This window comes from Poecile atricapillus, chromosome 20 (genome assembly GCF_030490865.1).
Source record: "Poecile atricapillus isolate bPoeAtr1 chromosome 20, bPoeAtr1.hap1, whole genome shotgun sequence".
Taxonomy (NCBI): domain Eukaryota; kingdom Metazoa; phylum Chordata; class Aves; order Passeriformes; family Paridae; genus Poecile; species Poecile atricapillus.
Window position 1 is genome coordinate 6,209,788 of NC_081268.1, and position 21,268 is coordinate 6,231,055.

A 21,268-nucleotide genomic window follows, 5' to 3' on the forward strand; every position below is an offset into this window, starting at 1 on the left:
GCTCCGCCCCCGCCCCGCCCGTAGCACCAAGCCCCGCCCCTCCCGCGCGCTCTGTCCCGTCCCCGGTGCATTTACGGTCCTTAAGCCCCGCCCCTTCCCGCCTCGGGGCGCTCGCGGAGCTCCCGGGGCCCGGTCCCGGCTCCCCGCGCCCCCCGGCCTGCGGGACACGGCGTGGGTCCCCCCCCAGGCACCCAGCGCCAGGAGAGACCCCGCGGGCTGGAGCAGCCGGTTCCCCGAGCACTGAGCAGACCCGTGGGGTGTCGCGCTGTCCCGGGCACGCTCCAGCCCACGCCAATGGCAACCGTGAGCGGGGCCTGCGGGAATGCCCCCCCGCAGTGAGGAGCGCGGTGGGACCCTGGCTTTGCAGTGGCGGCAGCCGCGGCCCCCGAGCGAGGGACAGAGCGGGCTGTGCCGACCCGTCCTAAGCCCTGCCCCGCGCAGTGCCGTCAGTGCCTCCGCCGCGTGGCGTCACGGCCCTGTGACGTCACTGAACGTCCCCGTCCCCGCCGGGTCCCCGCTGACCGAGCGTTCCGGCCGGGCCGGTGTTTCCGGGGAAGGACTCGGTGGCGCTTCCGGCGCGGGCGGAGGAAGTGACGGCGGGTTTGTTGACAGCCGAGGCTGCGGCGGGGGGTGCGGGCCCGAGCAGGACGCGGACCCCGGCCCGCCCCGGGGAGCCGGGACCAGCCGGGACCAGTCCCCCATGGCGCCAGGTGAGTACCGGTGCCCCGTTCCCAGCCCGGCCCGGGGGCACCGGGCCTGCCCGCCCGCGCGGGGGGAGGAACCGCCGCCCCCGGCAGTGCCGGACGGTGCCCCCGGCGCAGTGCCCATCCTCTCCTCGGGACTGCCGGGAGCAGCCGGGCATCGCGGGGCAGGGCTCCGGCCGGCGGCAGCAGCTCCGGCTCTGCCCGGCGAGGTGACCTCTGAGCGCCTGGGGGACGAGGGAGGGCTCGGGTTCGGGGCCAGCGCTGCCCGCGGGGTTGATAGAGAGCATTGCGGGCTGATGGAGTCCCAATGCCCAGAGAGCCGTGATCAGGGACTCCAGGTAGTCTTCTTAGGCAGGTGACCTATGGAATGAAAATCCGTGATGTAATTCAGTGAGCTGAAGGAGCATCTTTACTGCAGGCAGGTACAAAAATCAACACATTCCCTGGCAAGTGTCTCTCTCACGATGTCAGTCTGGCTGGCTGACAAGTTTGGGTGTTGCAGGAGTTACAGGTTTTGCTGGGACAGTTAGTTCCAGCAGGACAGGAGAGTTCCATCTCCTCTTACTTTCCCTATTGCAAGAAGCGATGGTGTTTCCCCATAAAGGCAGCGATGACCCATCCATTAATAAAATCACAGTGATTTGCAGCTGCAGGATGCCAGCTAAAGTGACAGTGCAGTTTCCCTTCAGAGCATAACCTGTGCCAAACTCTGCATTTACATTACATTTGTAATTCTGAAGTCGCTGTAATCAGCTCATGTCAGTGCACATTGTTTGCCCTCTCCTTGGATGAGTCCCTGATGCTGGAACAGTCAGCTTTGCCAATCATTTTTGTAGCAACAGTGTAAACGTTGTGTGGTTGGCGTGGAGCCACAGTGAGTCAGGCTTGGCTCTGGGCACTGCCTGGAGAGAGGCTGGGAGAGACGATGGGTCTGGAGTCCAAGGGAGAGGATTTTGGCACTGGCAGCCCCAGGAGGGGGCCTGAGCCTCACATGCCAGTGCAGCCTGGAAATAAGCAAAACTTGCAAAGAAGCTGGTAGGTCCTGGGGATGGAGTAAGTAGAGCTGCCTGTACTGCACCTGGTTTTGGGTCTGTGGATGGCAGGAGGGTGCTGTTACTGCACAGAGAGGGCTGTGTGCCCATGGAAAGGGCTTTTGTGTGCCTGCTCCTGAAGCTCTGAGGAACTCAATTCCTTGATGCACTAAGATGGAAGCAAATCTGTCAGAGAAATAAATTGGAAGAAATACTGGCAGATGAAGTTCTGGTCACTTTTCGGTTCTTGCTCTTGAATTTTCAGCATCTTTCATGTATTTAACTCAAAAGCCACATGGCACCAGGCAGCTCATTGCTGGAAAAGCACTGGTGGCTGTCACTAGGCAGCTTCATCCTGTGTGAAGCTTCCCAAGGAGAACAGTTAGACAAATGTTAATGATTTTTCAGCCTCTCCAGTTCTTTTCTTTTTGTCACACGTTGAGGTTATAAATAGAGATGGTATTGATCAGGGCAGCTACTGACACTCCCCTCTCTGCTGCTGTGGTGTCATCTCTTCAGTCTAAGGAGGGAGAGGCCAGCTTGTGTTGTGTCCTGGACAAAAGGTCACAGCAGCTGTTCAGATAGCTGTAATAAATCAGGATGATGAAAGCTTTTCTTTGGTCTTATTTCACTGGGACAGTTTAACCATTCTTGATATTAAACTTCTGCATGGGATTGTGTTGGTGGATCACGGGGAGCTCAGAAGTTAAAGGGCAGCTGATTTCTTCAGGGCTGAGATCAACTGGCTGCATTGTGCTGGTCTCAGCAGAGAGGGAACAGAGGCTTGTCAGAGCCACAGGAGGGCCGTTCTTGCCCTCTGGTGCTCTGAGCTGCTTGGACAAGTCCCAAGCACTGGCCGTTTCCAACTGCACGTGACAATAGATTGTCAATGGGAATTTGTTTTCGAGTTCTCTGGCCATTGGTAGTAAACAGTGGAAGAACACTGACTGCAGGGACCTCCTGTCTGATGGCACAGGGGAACTGGTAGGAACAGCAGAACACGCTTTCCAGCTGGTTTAGATCTTCCTGTCAATCTTGACTTTCTGGAAAGATTCTCTCCAGCAAGCTTCAGGCAAAATCTGCAAGAGGGACTTGTTCTGGAGGTGAGGCTGATTCATCTCTAAAGCAGACACAGGACAGCTTCCTCCCACCTGCATTCCCTTTGCCAGGACCTCCCAGCCAGGGAAGACAGTACTCTGCACTCAGTGGGCTATTTCAACCTTCACTTCTCACCTTACTTAACTCCAAAGGTGAGAACTGTGGTTCTGGAACTCCTCCTTTATCTATTTTGAAAACCCTCCATTTTCGTTGATGGGACCACATGCGCTTGAGTGGAGATATTGTGGCACTATTGAGAAGTCAGTTTTATGTTCTTGTGACTCCCAGTTCAGCACTCAGTGACAAAAGAGCAAGTTCCACCCTTAACACCATGATTGGAAAGAGTTTAAAGTATAATTTTTATGATTGCTGAAGTTTTAGGGGTTTTTACCTTTTAGAGTGATTAAGCTGAGGAATGGGAGTTAAACTCTTCTGTCTTGTACTGATACCATAGGAATGAAGGAAAGAGAGAGCAGCAGAGGCTTTAGAGAATCAGAGAGCTGGTGACACACAAATGTCCTGCTATTTGCAGCTGCAGGATAAAGATCAGAAACGGAATATGGTTAAGGACATTTTGCAACAACTTCTCTAGCAATGGCTGCTCAGCTGTGGTGCAGAGAATAACAACTACTTCCACAGCATCAGTATTCTCAGGGCCAGCAGGGATAGACTTATTGATAAGACACAGGTTTTATATCAAAAATTAACATTTCAACTCATTTGTGTCCGTGGAAATACTTAGAAAATCTTAGGTTTGCATATAATGTGATTTGACCCCTTGAAAGTGAATTTTTGCTGTTGCTCTCCCAGCTAACTTTTCTGATAAGCCCACCAGTGAGCAAGTCTTGATACCAGAGCAGCCAAGCAGCTTCAAATCAGAAAACAGGGATAGCTTCCCCCACTTGTCTGCCTCAACCATCCTTTATCCTTTTCCAAAAATAAAGGGCAAAAGCTCCTTGCCTTTTTCCAGTTTAGTCACTCTTTGTGACAGATTTGGGATGGTGAGGGTGAGCTGGATGCAGAGGTGTCCAGCACAATCACAATCCTTGCCTTTACACTGCACTCATAGGGATCCCAGAATACTCTGTGTGTTTCCCTCTGGCTTCTGATCCACTTCACATTCTAGTTCAAGAACTTGCATGAAGCTTCTGGCTTGGCACAACAGAGAAACACTGATCTTGAAAATGAAACTTGACTTGGAATGCTGGCAAAGAGAATGACAGGCAGGAGATATCGGGCCACAGATCCCACCAGTGCCATACAAAGGGTTATGCTGACAGGAAATGTTCTGCTGGTTTATCCAACCCACTCTGAAGGAAACCAAGCAATGTGGCTCCTACCACTTCCCTTTCCGAGGGCCTTTATCAGCCAGATAACCCTACAATGAGGAAACATTTTGCTATGTAGCCTCATTTCCAAACACATCACAATAACTCATTCCCACAGTATTCCCAAGGAGTGGGAATACCAAGTAATTAAGGGCACACTGCTGGAGAGGCCAAACTGCTGCAGGTCCTTTTGAGGTCAGCAAGTGATGGGCTGTAAATAAAACAAGCATCCTGCTGATGTGACAGCTTTGTGGGACACTTGCAGTTGTGCCTTTCTCAATGCATCTTTTTTCCCCTCTCTGCTTATAGCTGTCCTGATGGCCCCATAAATTCATCCCAGAACTTCATTTGAGGGAAGGATCTCCTGCATCAAAAGCTTCCTTCTGCTCTTCCCCTTGCCATAATTTCCCTCAAGATGGCATCTGACAGTCCCGAGTCGCTGATGACCTTGTGCACCGATTACTGCCTTCGCAACCTGGAGGGGACTCTCTGCTACCTCCTGGACAACGAAACGCTCCGGCTCCATCCTGACATCTTCCTGCCAAGCGAGATCTGTGACAAACTTGTCAATGAGTACGTTTCAGGCCTGGTTTGGGAAAGAGCTGGGAGCTCAGAGAAGGGGCAGTAGAGTTCTCCAAAAATAATTATGGGAAAGAATTCATAGGGCTGTGTTTTTCCAATTGATCATATTGGCAAATAAGGGTTTGCATGAACTTCAGAGGGAAGTGTTCCTTTTTGTACTGCTGTCGTTCTAATTTCTTAGGGTAATCACCCTTTCCAAGTTAGTCAGAGCTCAATGAGATGCTGTAAAAAGAGAAATGAAAAGCGTCAACCCAGAGTGAAAGTCACTGCTTCTTCCTAGAATGTCAATGAGCAAAAAGGAAGCCTTCCCATTTCCTATCACTGAAGCATTACAACACTCTGTCCAAGCAGAGAAATAAGAGTGCAAAGTGCTAACAGATGTTAAATTTTAAGGCTGTTGCTCCCATAGTTTTATAAAGCAATCTCTTTCCAGGGATTTATGCAATTTGGCTGTCACGGTCTCTCTTGGCTGAACTTGTGCCCACAAAGTCTGGCAAAGAATTTTGGCCAGCTAATTTTCTGAAAAATGAAAAAAAAAATCAAATTACTAAGTTTAAACAGCTAGGGAAAAAATTCCTGAAGTCTGTGCTTGCCAGAATCCAATTTGCTCACAAACAAAGAGTCTTGCACAAATCTTTGCCCAAGATTTTCCTATGGATCATTGGTTCTGTGCCAGAAGAGGTGGGTGAGCTCCCTTGCCCCAAAGACTGATCTGGGTGATATGGGGTTGGGGGTTTGTACTCACAGGTCTGTCACACTTCCTTGTCATCAGTGCTGGTGCCAGAGCTGTGCCTGAGCCTGTGTTGTGCTAACACCATTGCCCCACACAGGTATGTGGAGCTGGTGAAGACAGACAGCATCTTTGAACCCCATGAAAGCTTCTTCACCCTCTTCTCAGACCCACGGAGCACCAGGCTAGCTCGGATCCACCTGCGGGAACACATCGTGCAGGACCAGGACCTGGAGGCCATCAGGAAGCAGGTGGGGCTGCACTGACAGCTGCCACGTCACGTAGCAGCATTGCTGCACCGGCACCAGCTAAAATCCCAGGCACCCAGAGATTCCTGAGGCTCCATCCTTCACTGTCCAAGCTTTCTTTGGACTAACCTCAGCTTCTCCCTTCTCAGCTCCCAAAGCTGCTGTTGGGAATGGCATAGGACACTGGTCAAGTTGGGTGATACATGGATTCAGGCTGTCCCAGTGGGAGGTGTGAGGCAAATAGGGCACTTTACCTGTGAAATACCTCTAATCTTGATTTCCCTGTTTTCAGGATCTTATTGAGCTCTACCTGACTAACTGTGAGAAGCTGACAGCTAAGAGTCTGCAAACCTTGGTGAGCTTCAGCCACACACTGATCTCCCTGAGCCTCTTTGGCTGCTGCAATATCTTCTACGAGGAGGAGAACCCTGGGGGCTGTGAGGACGACTGCCTGGTGAACCCCACTCGCCAGGTCTTGGTCAAGGACTTTACTTTTGAAGGCTTCAGCCGCCTGCGCATCCTGAACCTGGGCCGCCTGATCGAGGGGGTAAATGTGGAGACACTGCTGCGGCCCTTGGCCTCCCTTGCAGCTCTCGACCTTTCTGGGATCCAGCTCAATGATGTGGGATTTCTGACCCAGTGGAAGGACAGTCTGGTTTCCTTAGTGCTTTACAACATGGACCTTTCAGAAGAGCACATACAAGTGATTGCACAGCTTCGCAAGCTCAGGTCAGCAGATCTGTTCTTCCTTCTTTATTCTTCTGCAGCTGATATAGGGAATGGTTTTTCAGGAATGGTCTTCTTGCCTGCTATCAGAGAGGCACCCGCTGCTGGGTTCAATGTATAAACCTTCCTGTGGACCGGTTCACTCATTTTAAATATCTAATCATCACTGTACATATCTGACATGTCTAAAGCCAGCCTGAATTTTGCTTGTAAGAAGATGCCACTTAGCAGAAACTTCCCATTGGAAAAAATAACACACATGATCCCCATCACCCCCACTGGGTGTGCAACAGGTAGAAGACACTTTTGTGAGTGGGATGTTGGCTCCAGATTTAGGTAGGAGCCAGCAAAGTCTCTCTGTGCTGTAAGGAACCCCACCTGCACACAATGGCTTGTCACTTTGTCCCACCACTCCCTTAGCAGCAAGATTTCCTCAAAGCTTAAGCATTTAAATACCTGAAAGAAATTAGGATATTGTGATAACCTGGGGTGAAAAATTTTTAAGATTGGGGAAGCAGACTAAAACCTGTGTAACTTAATTTGTGGGATGAGGCAAGATACGTTTCTGGGGATGCACAAATCCTCTGGTGCATCTTAATCTCCAGGTAGAAATGCTCAGGTGGCTGCTGTGATGGAGTTTGAAAAGGCAGTTTCTGAGCCTGGAGCAATTTCCTTTGTGATGTGTGGCCAGATGATTCACTGTGGTCCATTCCAAGTAGCCCTCTGCCAGATACCTGTGTGCTTTGGTTAGACACAGGGCCAGCTGCTGCTGCCAGAACCTACAGAACCACATTCCTGTATCTTGGGAAGGAAACAATGATAAATAATAACCACACTTGGCTCTGGTAGGGAGAGAGAAGCCCCAGCTAATGCTTTCCAGGCTGTGAGATGCTCTCTATCATTTTCAGGCACCTGGATATCTCCCGAGACCATCTGTCCAGTTATTACAAGTTCAAGCTGACCCGGCGGGTTCTAAACTTGTTTGTGGAAAACCTGGTGAACCTCACTTCGCTCGACATCTCAGGGCACACCATGCTGGAGAACTGCACTATCCCCAGCATGGAGGAGAACATGGGCCAGACAAGGTAAGGGAACAGCAATTACTGAGGTCTGCTTCGATGGGTAGATGAGTCAGAGATTAATTAAGAACAGTTCCCTCTTCTGAGTTCCCAAATTCTGTAGGTCTAATCAGTACTAAAAAGCAGGATACAACTCTTGCCAGGTTCCCCTGACAGTAGAGACTGGTGTGAGAATCAGCTGTGATTGCTGTATGCAACACATGTAAGGACTTGTAAGAGTAATAAAGAATTCATCCCATCTGCCTGCCATGCATATCTGAAGTATTTCAGTTCTTTTCCACACACATTCTCCCAGGGATCTCCTGCAGGATTTTTTTCTGAAAGGACTCCAAAGCCCTTTACACATTTCCTACACAAAATACTCTTACCCTTGAGGAAATCCAGGCTCTTCTGACAGAACATTTATACACTGAGTCAATACATCAGCATTCATAGGAAGGCTGAGTGTTTTAGGAGCTTGTAATCTAAAGGCCTCTTTTCAGATTTGACCTGGATATTAGGCAGATCAACCCTTGGAAATCCTGGTGCCTCAGTAGAGGCATACCTAGAGGTCTGGTTTTCCACATCAGCCAAGAGCTCTGCCCTTCTATTGAGCACTTGCTGAACAGAAGCAAAGTGAACCAGTAGTGGCTCCTTTTCACTAGAGCTGGTGAAAATTCACTGGCTCTTGGTCAATAAGGAACATGGCAGCAAAAACAGTGTTCTGCATGTTCACAGAAGCAGACTTAGTATGTCTATCACATTACAAATACATTGGATGAGAGAAATCCACAGCCCTTTAAGATGAAATTTTCACCCCAAGTAGTGAATTTTCAAATATTACCTGGGAAAGCTGCATCCTGTCTGAGTAATTCTTACTGTTGGTTCCATTCAGCACATTCACCTTTCATTCAGGATCATCTGGGATGAATAGTTACGTTCATAAGCAGCTGCCTAGTATAAAATGTAGCTTTTACCACTCTGGGTATGAAGCAGTACAGTCAGAGTGAATGGAGGGCTGACAGCCATCTCTGTGGCAGGAGACACCTGAAGAAACACAGTACCAACATGAGCAATCTCTTGTTTTTTCACCCCAGCATTGAGCCAGCAAAGAGCAGCATTGCTCCCTTCCGGGGTCTGAAACGACCACTGCAGTTCTTGGGCCTTTTTGAAACATCCCTCTGCCGCCTGACCCATATTCCAGCCTACAAGGTAAGGAGGCTGCAGGAATATTGGCAGTAGGAACTTGCTAGAAGTTGAAAGAACATGAGGACACTGGCTGCCAGTAGATTGGAGTTCTTTGGGTATTGGGTGTGACAACTGAGCTCTGACCTTTCAGTAACTGCTTTATAATGCAAGAAAACTGCCAGAAAGCAAGATCTGTACCCCACATAGTTTTTATAAGGGTTGAAAAACATGCCCCTTGGAGAAAAGCATGGCAAAACCATCCTGCCTGAAGGATATCTGTGACTACAGAAAATAATTTAAGACAGTAGAAGTCCTACTTTTAAATGGCATCCTCCTGCCCCAAAGGTGCCCTTCCTTATCCCTCTGGACTGAAAAGTTACTCAACCTCTGTCTCATCCTGGGCTGAACCTATTCTCAGGGGAGAGGGAAGGTATACCCTTTGACCTTTCAAAGTTCCCTTCTCACGTTGGTTTTCCTCCTTCATAATTTCTCCCCTGACTCTTTTTTGCTCCATGCCAGGTGAGTGGAGACAAGAATGAAGAGCAAGTCCTGAATGCTATTGAGGCTTACACCGAGCACCGGCCGGAAATCACTTCCCGCGCCATCAACCTGCTTTTCGACATTGCCCGCATCGAGCGCTGCAGCCAGCTGCTGAGAGCCCTCCAGGTAAGCTTTGGCCTCACCCTGACATGGGGAATTTTGCACTCCCAGTCTGTTTTTCCACCCTGGGACACTGTATCAGGCCATTCCAGAGAAAGCTCCAGTAGCGCAGTGGAACTGGGTACCTTAATTTACTAAGCACGTTACTGCAATGTCTGGGCCACACATTCCTTGCAGGCTTCTAACAGTCATTCCAAGAATTAGCAAGTCTGTGGTACTGAAGCTCCACGTTGCTTCTCTGCAGCTGGTGATCACAGCCCTCAAGTGCCACAAGGATGACAAAAACATCCAGGTGACGGGCAGCGCTGCGCTGTTCTACTTGACCAACTCCGAGTACCGCATGGAGCAGAGCGTGAAGCTGCGGCGCCAGGTCATCCAGGTGGTGCTGAACGGCATGGAGTCCTACCAGGAGGTCACAGTAAGAGCAGCCCAGGCACCTTTGATTCCCATAGTCTTCTTTCCCTGTATCAATTCTTTAGTCTGCTGTCAGCATTTGGGTTTCCTTTGCCTGCAGGGAGTTAAACAAGACAGAGAAGTTATTGCCCAGGTCTGTTCCTGGTCTCCACTCAGCAATGGGGATTACAAGCAGGGCTCTCCTTTTTATCCACGGACAGTGGTCAAAGGGTGCATGTGACACACAGATACCTGGCACTGACTGTGGAGTGAAATGGTTGTGGGTAAAGGGGATGTTGAGTCAACAGAAAGAAACATCTCAAATCTCTGTACTGGAACTCAGCTGTGTAGAGGGCCAATAGGCAGTGAAGAGCTGGCTTGGAAAGCAATGGGCCCTGAATAATTGGGTGGCCTCGTGAGACTGGAGTGACAGTTATTGAGCATGGCTAAAGCACAGCACTAGATCAGAGGGTAACCAATCTCAGTAGTTGTAGTCAGGCAAGAAGATGCTTTCAATAGCAAGCAGCAAGGAAACATGAGATGGTGGGGTCTGTGCTTTTGTAGCCTCTTGGCCCAGTGTTTGGTTCCTTTTGCCCCAGGTGCAGCGGAACTGCTGCCTGACGCTGTGTAACTTCAGCATTCCCGAGGAGCTGGAGTTCCAGTACCGCCGAGTGAACGAGCTGCTGCTGAGCATTCTCAACCAGAGCCGGCAGGACGAGTCCATCCAGCGCATCGCTGTGCACCTCTGCAATGCCCTGGTCTGCCAGGTGGACAACGACCACAAAGAAGCTGTGGGCAAGATGGGGTTTGTCATGGTTGGTATGGTCCCAAGGTGTCTACTTATCCCCAACCCAGACTAGGACAATTCCCTTACAGGTGTCCATCAAAAGCCTCCAGCCATGATCCAACCTCACAATATCACAGGAGAGAAACGGTGTCCCAGCAATGCTGACCTTTCCTGGAACCTTCCCCTTTACTTGCTTACCAACTCTGGAAGTTATGATCTCAGAGACAGGCTGGTGTGAGGGCAGGAGGGGACTGTAACCTCACCACATCAGGTTATTTCCAGATCTGGTACCAGCTTGTGACTGTCTCCTTCTCTTTCTCCCCAAGTTTGCATCTATTTCCCAATCAACCCATATCCCTTGCCTTTTCCAAGGACTGCAAAGGCTGTTGCTTTGGCACAGTTATGCCTCATCTCAGACCTTGTCATACAGCTCAAAACTGACTCAGCTGCAAACTCAACAGTTCAGGGACTGTGGATAGTTCAGCTCTGTGAATACTTGCAACTTGGAACATGACACAGTCCCACTGGTTTAGAGAAAGATACATCAAATAGGTTCTCTGCAAAAGATCAAAATTGTCAATAACTGCTGTGATACTGCAGGGCTGGTTAAGTTTTAGCTCCACCATTTTTGAACTATTTCTCACTCTTTCCCTTTCTTTGCCCACAGACAATGCTAAAGTTGATTCAGAAGAAGTTGGCTGATAAAACGGTGAGTGTTTCCCAAAAAAACATATATACATAGAGTATTTTCTCTTCAGTCTGATTTAGGCATGGAGATCAGCCCAGAGTGCCAGCTCAGCTTCTCTAACAAACACAAGACATCTCAGCTGGTGCTGCAGAATTCCCTGTCCCAGGGTGAGGGCAGGAGAATGTGACAGGGATGCAAAAATATTAAACAAAAAACTGAAAGTGAACAACAAGGTTTTCTTACCTCTAAATCATCTAGGGTGATGCCAGACAGGAAAGAGGTGATTAGTTTCACCAGGCTTCTGCATTTGCAAGGCTCTGATTCTGTCCCTTTCCCTATAGTGTGATCAGGTGATGGAGTTCTCCTGGAGTGCCCTTTGGAACATCACTGATGAGACCCCAGATAACTGCGAGATGTTCCTTAACTACAGTGGCATGAAACTGTTCTTGGAGTGCTTGAAAGTAAGTGTCTGATTGTCTCTGGAGAGATGCTGACAGGAGCAGTGGAGATGCAGGACTCCTGGTTCTGCTCCTCTCCCAGCATTACTTCCTACATTTCAGAAACAGGAAAGTAAAAGCTTGTGTAAGTTTTTCCTTTCTCACATCATTCCACCCAGCCAGTAGAACAGAGAAATTTGCAGTGAACACATCTTCCCCTTTGCCCATCTTTGCTCAGCCCTGTCAAGCAGAGCAGTAGTGTACAGTGGGCCTTGTTTTGATCCTCCCTTTTCACACAGACCTTTAGCACTATTTGGCACCTGCCAAGGAGCCACTGCTGACTACCCAAAAACACTGAGCTTTTCTAGATGCATTGTACAGCCTTTTCCTAGGGTGGCTTGTTCTCAGCATCACCAGAGTCCTGCCTGTGTATAATCCTGTTCCTTGCCTGGCCAGGAGTTCCCAGAGAAACAGGAGCTGCACCGCAACATGCTGGGCCTCCTGGGCAATGTGGCAGAAGTGAAGGAGCTCCGCCCACAGCTCATGACCTCCCAGTTCATCAGTGTGTTCAGGTGAGTGCCTGGCTGGCAACCAGCTGGGCTCTGATCTTTTCTCCTGAACCATCTGGAGACTTGTGAATCTTTACTGCATCAGCATTTCTAAGTGATCTCTTCTCTCTTGGCAGCAATCTGCTGGAGAGCAAAGCTGATGGGATTGAGGTGTCCTATAATGCCTGTGGAGTGCTCTCCCATATCATGTTTGATGGTCCAGAGGCCTGGGGGATCTGTGAGCCTCACAGAGAGGAAGTTGTGAAGAGGATGTGGGCAGCCATCCAGAGCTGGGATATCAACTCCAGGAGAAATATCAATTACAGGTGAGGAATGGAAAAGATTGGCCCACTCACACAGGAACCAGGATTGTCACAAGAAGGAAACACCTACAGAGAGAAAGGAAGAGAGAGCCTAGCATGGAGGCTTTGTTCAGGGTGAAGGAGAAACATCCTCAGGGACATATTCTTTAATGAGGGTTTTACATCTTCCTTTGAAACATGTTACATAGCATACTGAAATTAGACACCTTACCCAACAATTCCTATGGGAGAAGTTTGGCAGCCCAGCAAAGTTTCTCCTGCATGTTTCTGCTGAAATTGAATAGTTCAGGAAAACCATGGTCTGTCAGGGACTGCCTGAGCATTTTCCTCTGATACTGCTGTTCTTCTGCTGTCCTTTGCTTCCCAAAGTCACATGCTTTCACTCTTCTCTGGGGCATATTTAGACACAATTACCAGAAATCCCTTCAGAGGTTAATACAACTGCTGGAATCCTCTAAACCCCTTCCTGTAAGAGGGTATCAGGTACTCAGAATTCCCTTGGTGCTTGGCAGGGATCCAGAACTGGCATTCCAGTGCCTGTTTACCATATAGACAGTATAGTATTGTTCTCAGAAGAAACACAGCAACCTTTGCACATATGCAGCCAGCTTTGCCTGGATATAATTTGGCTCTGTCCGTTCTCAAACTGGTCAGTGCTGCTGAATTTCAACTCCTGTGAGGAAATGCCTAATGGAGGATGGAAATCAGTTCCTGGGCTGAGTAGCCTTCATTGCAGCTATTTTTCTGAGCAGTGTGTTTGTGCTGAAGTGGTGGGGCCTGTAGTCCTGCCAGCACTGTCCTGGGACACTGACTTAGTATTGATGCCAGAATCTCTGACATGCCAGTGGATTTACTGCTGTGGCAGAGTTTGTATTGCTGTGAGTGGCAAAGGTGCTGAAAGAAGTAGCTCTTGGATTTGTAACAACTTCTGTAATATTTCTGTGCAGGTCATTTGAACCAATCCTTCGACTTCTTCCACAAGGGATCTCCCCAGTCAGCCAGCACTGGGCCACCTGGGCACTCTATAACCTGGTCTCTGTCTACCGTAAGTTCTCTTTGAAATCATATTCCCTGCACTGTAGAAGCTGGGGGGGTGGACCTGAGGCTGTCAGCAGAAAAAGTCTTCTGAGATTAAACTATGTAGGTAGAGAAAACCTTCTTTGAACGATGCAGGAGTGTCCAGGCAGCACAACCAAATACAGCTAATTAGACTTGGTGGGTAGGAAATTGCTTCACTGTTTTGATCCTTCTCCTTCCCCTCCTGCCACCCTTTGTACCACTGTTGTGAGGGTTCACAAGGACCTGATTTATTCTTTTCTTTGCAGCTGACAAGTACTGCCCACTGCTGATCAAAGAAGGTGGGATTCCTCTCCTGAAGGACATGATTAAAATGGCCTCAGCACGACAAGAGACCAAGGAAATGGCCCGGTAGGACACCAGTGCACCATCACAAACTCTCGGTTTAGCCTTAGTTTAGTTTTTAATTCTTCCACATAATGTGAGGTGACCAAAGCAAGGCCCATAGTGATGTGTATGAGAGGTATGAATTGAACACAGGAGAAGCAGAGGAAAAAGGGGTTGAAAGCAGAAGACTAGAGATGTTTATAGGTGGGCAGTACCCACAGATTATTGCCGGGCATCTGGGTTGTAGATTGGCTTGTTGAGCAAGGGAGCCACAAGGCTGCAGTTCTTAGGCCAGCAGTCTCCAGTTATCACTTTTCCCTGTACTTGGGTGGGCTACCTGTCTTCAGAATCATACTGGCCTGTCACTGAACTGCCAACTACATAAAAAGAGAGCGTTTTCCAGAGTCCATCAGCCTTGCAATGACACCTTTCTTTGGAGTCATCCTTTCAGAGTTGTAAAGGCCAGCTGCAATTTCTGATCATTGGCAAAGTGAGAGCTGTAACTTCATACCTGCAGGATGAATAGAAGAGAGAGGTAGAGATCTGGAAATACATACCTGGCAGCAGGTATTCCCACTGCTGAAGGGTTGCAAAATGCTGGAGGGAACTGGAGCCTGCAGAAGACAGTCACAATTACACACAGTGTGTGGGATGGGACAGATGACAGCACAGTGAAGGACAAACATTTGTATTAATGTATTTCCTGGTGGGATTTAAAGGCATCTGAGGTTTTGTGTATGGGGGTAATGAATGAATGGTCACAACTGGATCTGGATATGCACTACCATAACTTGACATTTCAAGCTGGGAGATGCTTTTGTGGAGTTTACTGGTTTTGACACAGTTTGTGTCTCAGATACAAACAGGACGCAGTTACACAGAAATCAACTCTGGGACAGTTCTTACCTCACTGTCCCACAGCTGAGGTGCAATAAGCCTTAAACTAAACCCTCTCTCCTTGTCCTTGTTTTATCCATAGGAAAGTTATAGAGCACTGCAGTAACTTTAAGGAGGAGAACATGGACACTTCCAGATAGAGGCAATCACCCAATGCCTCTTGCCAGCACTGTATCCAGCTTCTCTCTAACTCATTGTACATAGGGAGGACTCTTTCTTACCAACTCGCCCGTTGGAAGGAAACTTTATGTGTGTGTGTGAGACCCTCAGTAGATGAAGGTGAATAGGGGAGGGGGGAGGGACTTTTTGCACAACAAAATGCTTTCCTTAACTTAGTGGACTTTTTTGTTATGAAGTTTCAGGTTGAAGTTCCGTGTGTATGATTTCTGTATAAAAAGAGAACAAAAAACAAAGACAATTACATTACGTATCTTTTAACCTTTTTATTTTAGACCACACAGAGAGCCTCAAATGACCATGAGCTTGAAGACCTTGTGTGATCACTAGTGTGACATGTTTATTTCCCACTTTTTAGAAAATTCCCTTTTGCTGTACTGCATGAGGTCCTGTGATGTCTGCAAGATCACCAGTCCTGAATCAGCATTGGCTGCTCAGTGGGGAGACAGGCAGTGATGTGGGTCATTTGGAAGTAAGACATTCCCAATAAAGTCAAGAGGTCTGTTTTGTCCCCATTGGCAGTACAGTAGGATCTGCCAGCCCACCCAGCCTCAGAAGGTCAGGGATGACCAGTAGAACCATTTATACATTCTTGGCTACAATAGCTTCTCTCTCAAAGGGAGCCTGTGCAACAAGGCACAAGGTTTGTTCACAAAGGGCTACACATCTTCATTCCAGTCCTTCACCAAACTTTTTAGTTGTGTTTTGTTTTGTGGGAAAGGGCTACAAAGCCAAACAGAGTATTTCCCTCTGCATACTGCTAGGCCCTAGTCCAGAGCAGCTGTGCCCCTTCATGCAAGTCCCAGGAAGGGACTGGAGCTGTTCTGTCAACCCTCAGTCTGTGTCATCACAAGCTGTGCCCACTAGCATCATAATCTCCTTTCCCAGGAAGCTCACTGTGGCACAGCTGGAATTGGAGGTAGGGATTCTCCAGGCACCCTCTGAAAGGCAATCCCAGGAAACAGCACCTTTTGTTCCACCCCAAGATCTTCCCCCTTTTCTCGGAAGCAGAAGGGCCTATTCCTATCAGACTCCCAGAAGCACTTATCAGTGCAGTCCCAGTCCCATCAGCACATTACTCCAGTCTGTGTGACACAGGTGAGAGGAGAGTCCCACTGAGCTGGTCTTCACTTGTAACACTCCTGACCTGTAATGGCTCAAGAAGCTGAAGGCCAAGGTTTGCCTCAGCCAGGTACTCAACAGTACAGTTGTTCATGTCATAGCCCACTGCTCATCACAATTCTTTGAGAATTCACAAATTTTCCCTTAGAAGGGATTCATAGAAGATGTTGTGCCTGGTAGAAGGAAGATGAGCCCATGGCCATGCAGGCTGGGATATTTCAGGCCTCAGAGCACAGTAATTCGCTGCTCTCTTCCCTCATACACTTCGCTCTCAGATTTGAGTCGCTGCTATGAGGTTCTGCTAATGCTCAGAGTTCATGTTGTCCTTGTGAGCACGTTAGAGATGGATCCTTGATCCACAAACTGACACTTTAACTGACAGAATATAAACTGCCTGGAGAGGTTTACTTTTACTGCCAATACGGTGTTATTCAATGTCTTTTTTTTTTTTTTTTTTCTTTTTAACCATATGTCATTTGTTTCGGTATTGTGAGATCTGTACTTTTTTCTTTTAAGTATTTTTCAAACTTATATATATTTTTGTGTCACTTTTAAATTGTTTTCATAAGATTTGCAAAACTTGACAAATTATACTTTTTTGCAGTCATTTGAAATGTATTTTTCTCTTATTCCTGTTTCCTAAGAATTTGCGTCCCTATGAGCTTTGAGATAGTGATTGCTTATTTCAAGATCTGTTTTCTGTGTAACCTTTGCTAATCTTCCTTCTAGATGCAAAACTAAGAGGGGCTGCAGATACAGCCTTGGTTGTTAGGGGAGTTAGGCTTTGTTCTTTAATTCCCCATTTAGTGCTGCTGTCCTTGGGAAGTTGTTTCACATGGCAGTGCCACCCACCACATCTGTTTCCTTTCCAATACCCATATAGTGAAAGCTCCTGCCACTAAAATCTTGAACTGACTGACAAAAAGCACTCAAGATTCTGACTGTGTTGGCAAGGTGGGAGTAAAGCAGAAGGGGACACGTGACAGATGTGAAGTATCAAAAAGCCTTGTCCCCAGAAAGCAGCTGCCACATTGGGGAGACAGTGGAGCTGAGGAACTCCCATGTCAGCTGGAGCAGATCCCAGCCTCTCCCTGCAATCCAAGCCAAGCAGCTGGGCTCTACTCTGAGATTTTGGCTACATCAAGGCTAATGAATGGCTTGGTTTTATCTGCCTTGAGACCCCGAAGGTTTGGGTTTTCCAAACCAGTGCTTCCACAAGTTGAGCAGTTACTGGAATCTCACCTGCTGCATCCCAAACTAACAAGATCCATACAACATCAAAGCTGTTTCACACTATAAAGGTAACCTCTGTGCTCACTGCTCACAGACCCTCAGCAAGCTGTACCTCAGCCCGAATCAGGATAAAAATATTTTCCCAGCAATAAGGAGATAAGTGGAACCAGGCCAGACTGTCAGAAAAGCTCAGCTTGTTGAAATCTGTCACCTATCCCAGGGGAAAGAGGGAACTCTAACTGGGCTGTTGTAGAAAGCCTCATGAAAGATTTTGAGTCAGGCCACCAGCGAGGAAAATGCCTAAGGCAGCACATTAAAAGGAGTAACACCCCTGTTAGAGTAACATGAGCTTTGCCTACAAGCTTCAGTGTCTTCAAGATTTTGTGAACCGAAAAATAACATTTTCCCTTCAGTAAGAAGCAAAGAGGGGAAAAGTATCCTCTGAGCACCAGAGCACAATCAAATAGTTCCTGTAACTGGAAGTCTGAAACTAGTTTGGGCCTCAGTTTCCCTAACTGAAACTGAGTAACTAACTGAAGGCATAATGCATGACCTGAAAATGTTTTTTGGTGGTAAGGATTTAACTGGTGCCATAGATCCAGAGCTGAGGACAGAACAGGAGAGTTGCCCACAGACATCTCAACAATGTTCTGCAAAGGAAGGGAGGGCAAAGTGGCAGATTTTTTATGAAGGTTTAATGTAAAAGGGGAAGTTGGATACTCTGAAATGCTTGATTGCTCCATGGATGCCTCTCAGGCCTTCCAGCTTTGCTGGATCAAAGGAACAAGCCAGGAAACTTCAACTCCACACAAAATTATACAGCCAGTGACTAACCCTGCTCAGAAAACCAGAATGGGGTTCTATTTTTCAAATCAAAGTCCAGCTGGAGAGAAGTTCACAGCATGTAAGGATATTGCAGAGGGGCTCCTTGTGCTCAGTAGCTGTTGGCCCACTCAGACTCTTCATGTTTTCGCTACTACATTTCCTTTAATATTCCAAAGCTTGGCAAGCAGAGCACGAACATGACTCAGTAGATCCCTGCAGAGACTGCCAACAAAGGAACCCTCTACCTGAACTGTGTGTGGTTTCCTTCCTGGCTGGAGGCTGCCCTGTCCTCCAGTGGCCCTTGTCAGTGACCCAGCAGTGCCAGGTGTCCATGTTCTCTGGAGCGGATAAGAGCAAACGGGTGAGCAACTTCCCACCAGTGCTTCCATTTTACAAGATCTGTGGGAGGAATTGCTCATAAGGATTGGCATCTACTTGGATGGTGTTTAACACCCAGAAACACTAGACTTTCTCATCTACTCCAAGCCAAGAAAGTTTAACACTGATACTTGTGGCAATCAGAACACTGCAGATAATTCATCTGCACCACGGCTGCTGTTTCCCTGCACTTTCCTACTGAAACGATTGTCCTCAGCACTGAATCCTACCCAGCTTGTCACCTTGGCTGGGCTTCTGCTGCTGTCACTCTGGTCTCTGCAAAAGATGAGTGGGAAGAAAAGTCTTGGAGCTGTGAGTCAATTCCCTCTCATTACCTGAAGAAGGCAATTTATTACCAGTAGGGCAAGAGCTAGAGGGCTCTGCAGTCAGGGACTATCCATAGAAAAGACATTTCCTTGAGACTGTTCAGGGAGGAGTCTGCCACAGCTCAGGTGTTAGAGGACAGCTTGTGCTGGAAAAAGAGAATTAAAAGTAGGGAAACAGCTGGTCTCCATGACAACCATGTATGTGTATGAAGCACAGAGGGCAACAGTCATCAGCAATGGATGAAAAGCAGCATGAGGGCTGAAGGAGAAGAGAGCACTTAAGGAATGAGGGAGATACTCTGCTGAACTGAAACACTTCTGCTTTAGCAGACTGTTTTGATTTAATATAACTGTCAGTGATTCTCTCTGTAACTGTTTTCTTGTTTTAAAAAAGTTTTTAAGCTAACTAAATATGTATTTCCTTGTTTTGCAATGAAATTACCCTCAGTTATAATGAGAAAGCGTCTCCTTTTACTCTGTCCATGGACCTGCCTGATGCTGAGGCCTGGTTCAAATGTTTGTACCTGGTGAAACTGAGAAAAAAAAAATCAAAATGCACAACTGTTGCTTCCTTACAATTCTGAATGAATTAACTTTTCTGTTGTATCCATTGGATACCCACAGTGTATTAAACCTAGTGCTCAAGAGTGTCTTCTTCCTTTGTTCTATGAATGTGGTTTATTTAGGTACATTACTGGTCCATTTGCTGTCATATATTTAATTAAAAATGAAAGGAACTGCCATGTGTTGATGATGCTGTTGAGTGCCTTTGCCTTTCATCACTCCAAAAGACACAATACTGCTTGTCAGCAGAAGAAAGCCTTGGAGAACAAGAGCATTGTTAGGAAATTGTGTGAGAGGAAAAAAAAATCAGGACAACATTTGAATGTCCAGATTGCTTTGAACTCTGTAACATATCTGCAGCTCACACTCCACAGCCTGCCTTTTGTAAGGGGCAGGATCTGAGCACTTAAGAAAAGCCAATCTGCTTTAAGGCCAGCCTGCCTTTCTTCGTAAGACCTTGGTCCTGGAAGGGCTCAGTGCCAGTTAATTCAGTGGTCACTATGGAGTCTGTAAAGGAACAAGGTGAACAGGATGGGAGGAGCATTTGTATGAAACTGAACTGCCTCTGAAAACATGAAGTGTTGTAAGAATACAGAGAGATACCTTAGCCTTCCAGCAGCATGGAATTCTGAGCTGGAATGCCATAGGAACCAAGATTCTCCACTCAGAAACCTACTAGGAGAGACCTTCTGTAACTAAGCCTAATTTCAACCAGTCACTGAGGCTGGAACCCTTGAGACAAGAGATAAGCTCTGATCTCTGCAAAAAAGGTTTTAAAGCTGAAGGAGAAGATAAAAAGAGTAGCATGCACCAACTTATTTTAATCACAAAAAGAGTGAAAATACATTCCTTAAGACAGGATTATTCTAGGACATCAAAATGTTTCTACTTTTGAGTGGATAATATTATTGCTGCTCAAATTGCTTTCATTAAGCTTTAAAATTTACACCTGTCTGTGAAGAAGGAAAGACACAACCTCCTTTTTCCGAGCACCAGTACAGCCTGAGGTGTCTGAGGGAAGAGAACCATTTACCTAGAATTAAAAGAAAAAAAACCCAAACAAAAGGGTTTGTGTGATTGCTGGAAATTTAGACAACAATTTTTATTAAGATTTTAACCCAGCTGTCTCAGGTAAACCATTTAAGTGGCCCACAAAACCAGGTACTTTCCTGATACCAGCAGGTGGCCGCTGACTCATGTGAAGAGACTAAAATAATTAATTTGTGGGCAAACAATACTAAGGAATCCACTACCAGGTGCTGGAGAGTAAATTTATAAAGAATATGATATTTCTTTCCAAATTTTTATTGGGAAAGAAGGTAACAAAAGCTGCAAGGTATATTTATGTTAAAACTGAAAGGAGTTTAAAGAGAAAGTACTGATTATGGAACTTTTACCTATCTGTGATGACATTCATCTTCCTTAGACATTCAAAGTGTACATATATATGTGCTATAGTCACCTCGGTGCTTTTTTTATTGTTAGCAAGAGACAAAAACGCATCTCAGGTGCAATTCAATTGTTTCTGCTGTCTGTTCCATATAAAAGTCTATATATACCTGCTTCCCTCGGCAGCCCTCGGGAGGGTTCAGTGACCTCGCCCAGACAGGAGCGTCTTGACTGCAGACATCTCAGCCAGATCAAATCCCTCCTCGAGTTATGTCAGACATTCTCCAGGCTCTGTTTGGTTAATGGGGCCGTGTAGCTGCTTCCAGCCGGGCACAGCCTCTCTGCCCTTCTTGCCGGGGGCTGGAAACGAACACATGGAATAACCACGTTAGGGAGAGCAGGGTTAACGCAGTGCAGCACCTCG

The 21,268-nt window shown here is 47.3% G+C and overlaps 1 protein-coding gene across 2 annotated transcripts; it reads left to right on the forward strand.

Annotated features, from left to right (window-relative positions):
* The first annotated feature begins 93 nt into the window (after positions 1-93).
* Positions 94-19,634, forward strand: ZER1 (zyg-11 related cell cycle regulator). Of its 2 annotated transcripts, XM_058854029.1 has the most exons (17): positions 94-710; positions 1,060-1,150; positions 4,471-4,734; positions 5,574-5,724; positions 6,014-6,450; positions 7,356-7,532; positions 8,603-8,717; positions 9,213-9,359; positions 9,598-9,771; positions 10,346-10,561; positions 11,201-11,242; positions 11,563-11,682; positions 12,115-12,230; positions 12,344-12,532; positions 13,477-13,574; positions 13,855-13,957; positions 14,913-19,634. In XM_058854029.1, exons 3-17 carry the CDS (start codon positions 4,577-4,579, stop codon positions 14,968-14,970), a joined length of 2,301 nt encoding a protein of 766 aa, XP_058710012.1. In that variant the 5' UTR covers positions 94-710; positions 1,060-1,150; positions 4,471-4,576; the 3' UTR covers positions 14,971-19,634. The 2 variants fall into 2 exon arrangements, with proteins under 2 accessions (XP_058710012.1, XP_058710011.1); XM_058854028.1 differs by lacking the exon at positions 1,060-1,150 and having other exon boundaries at positions 95-710.
* Positions 19,635-21,268: the final 1,634 nt, after the last annotated feature.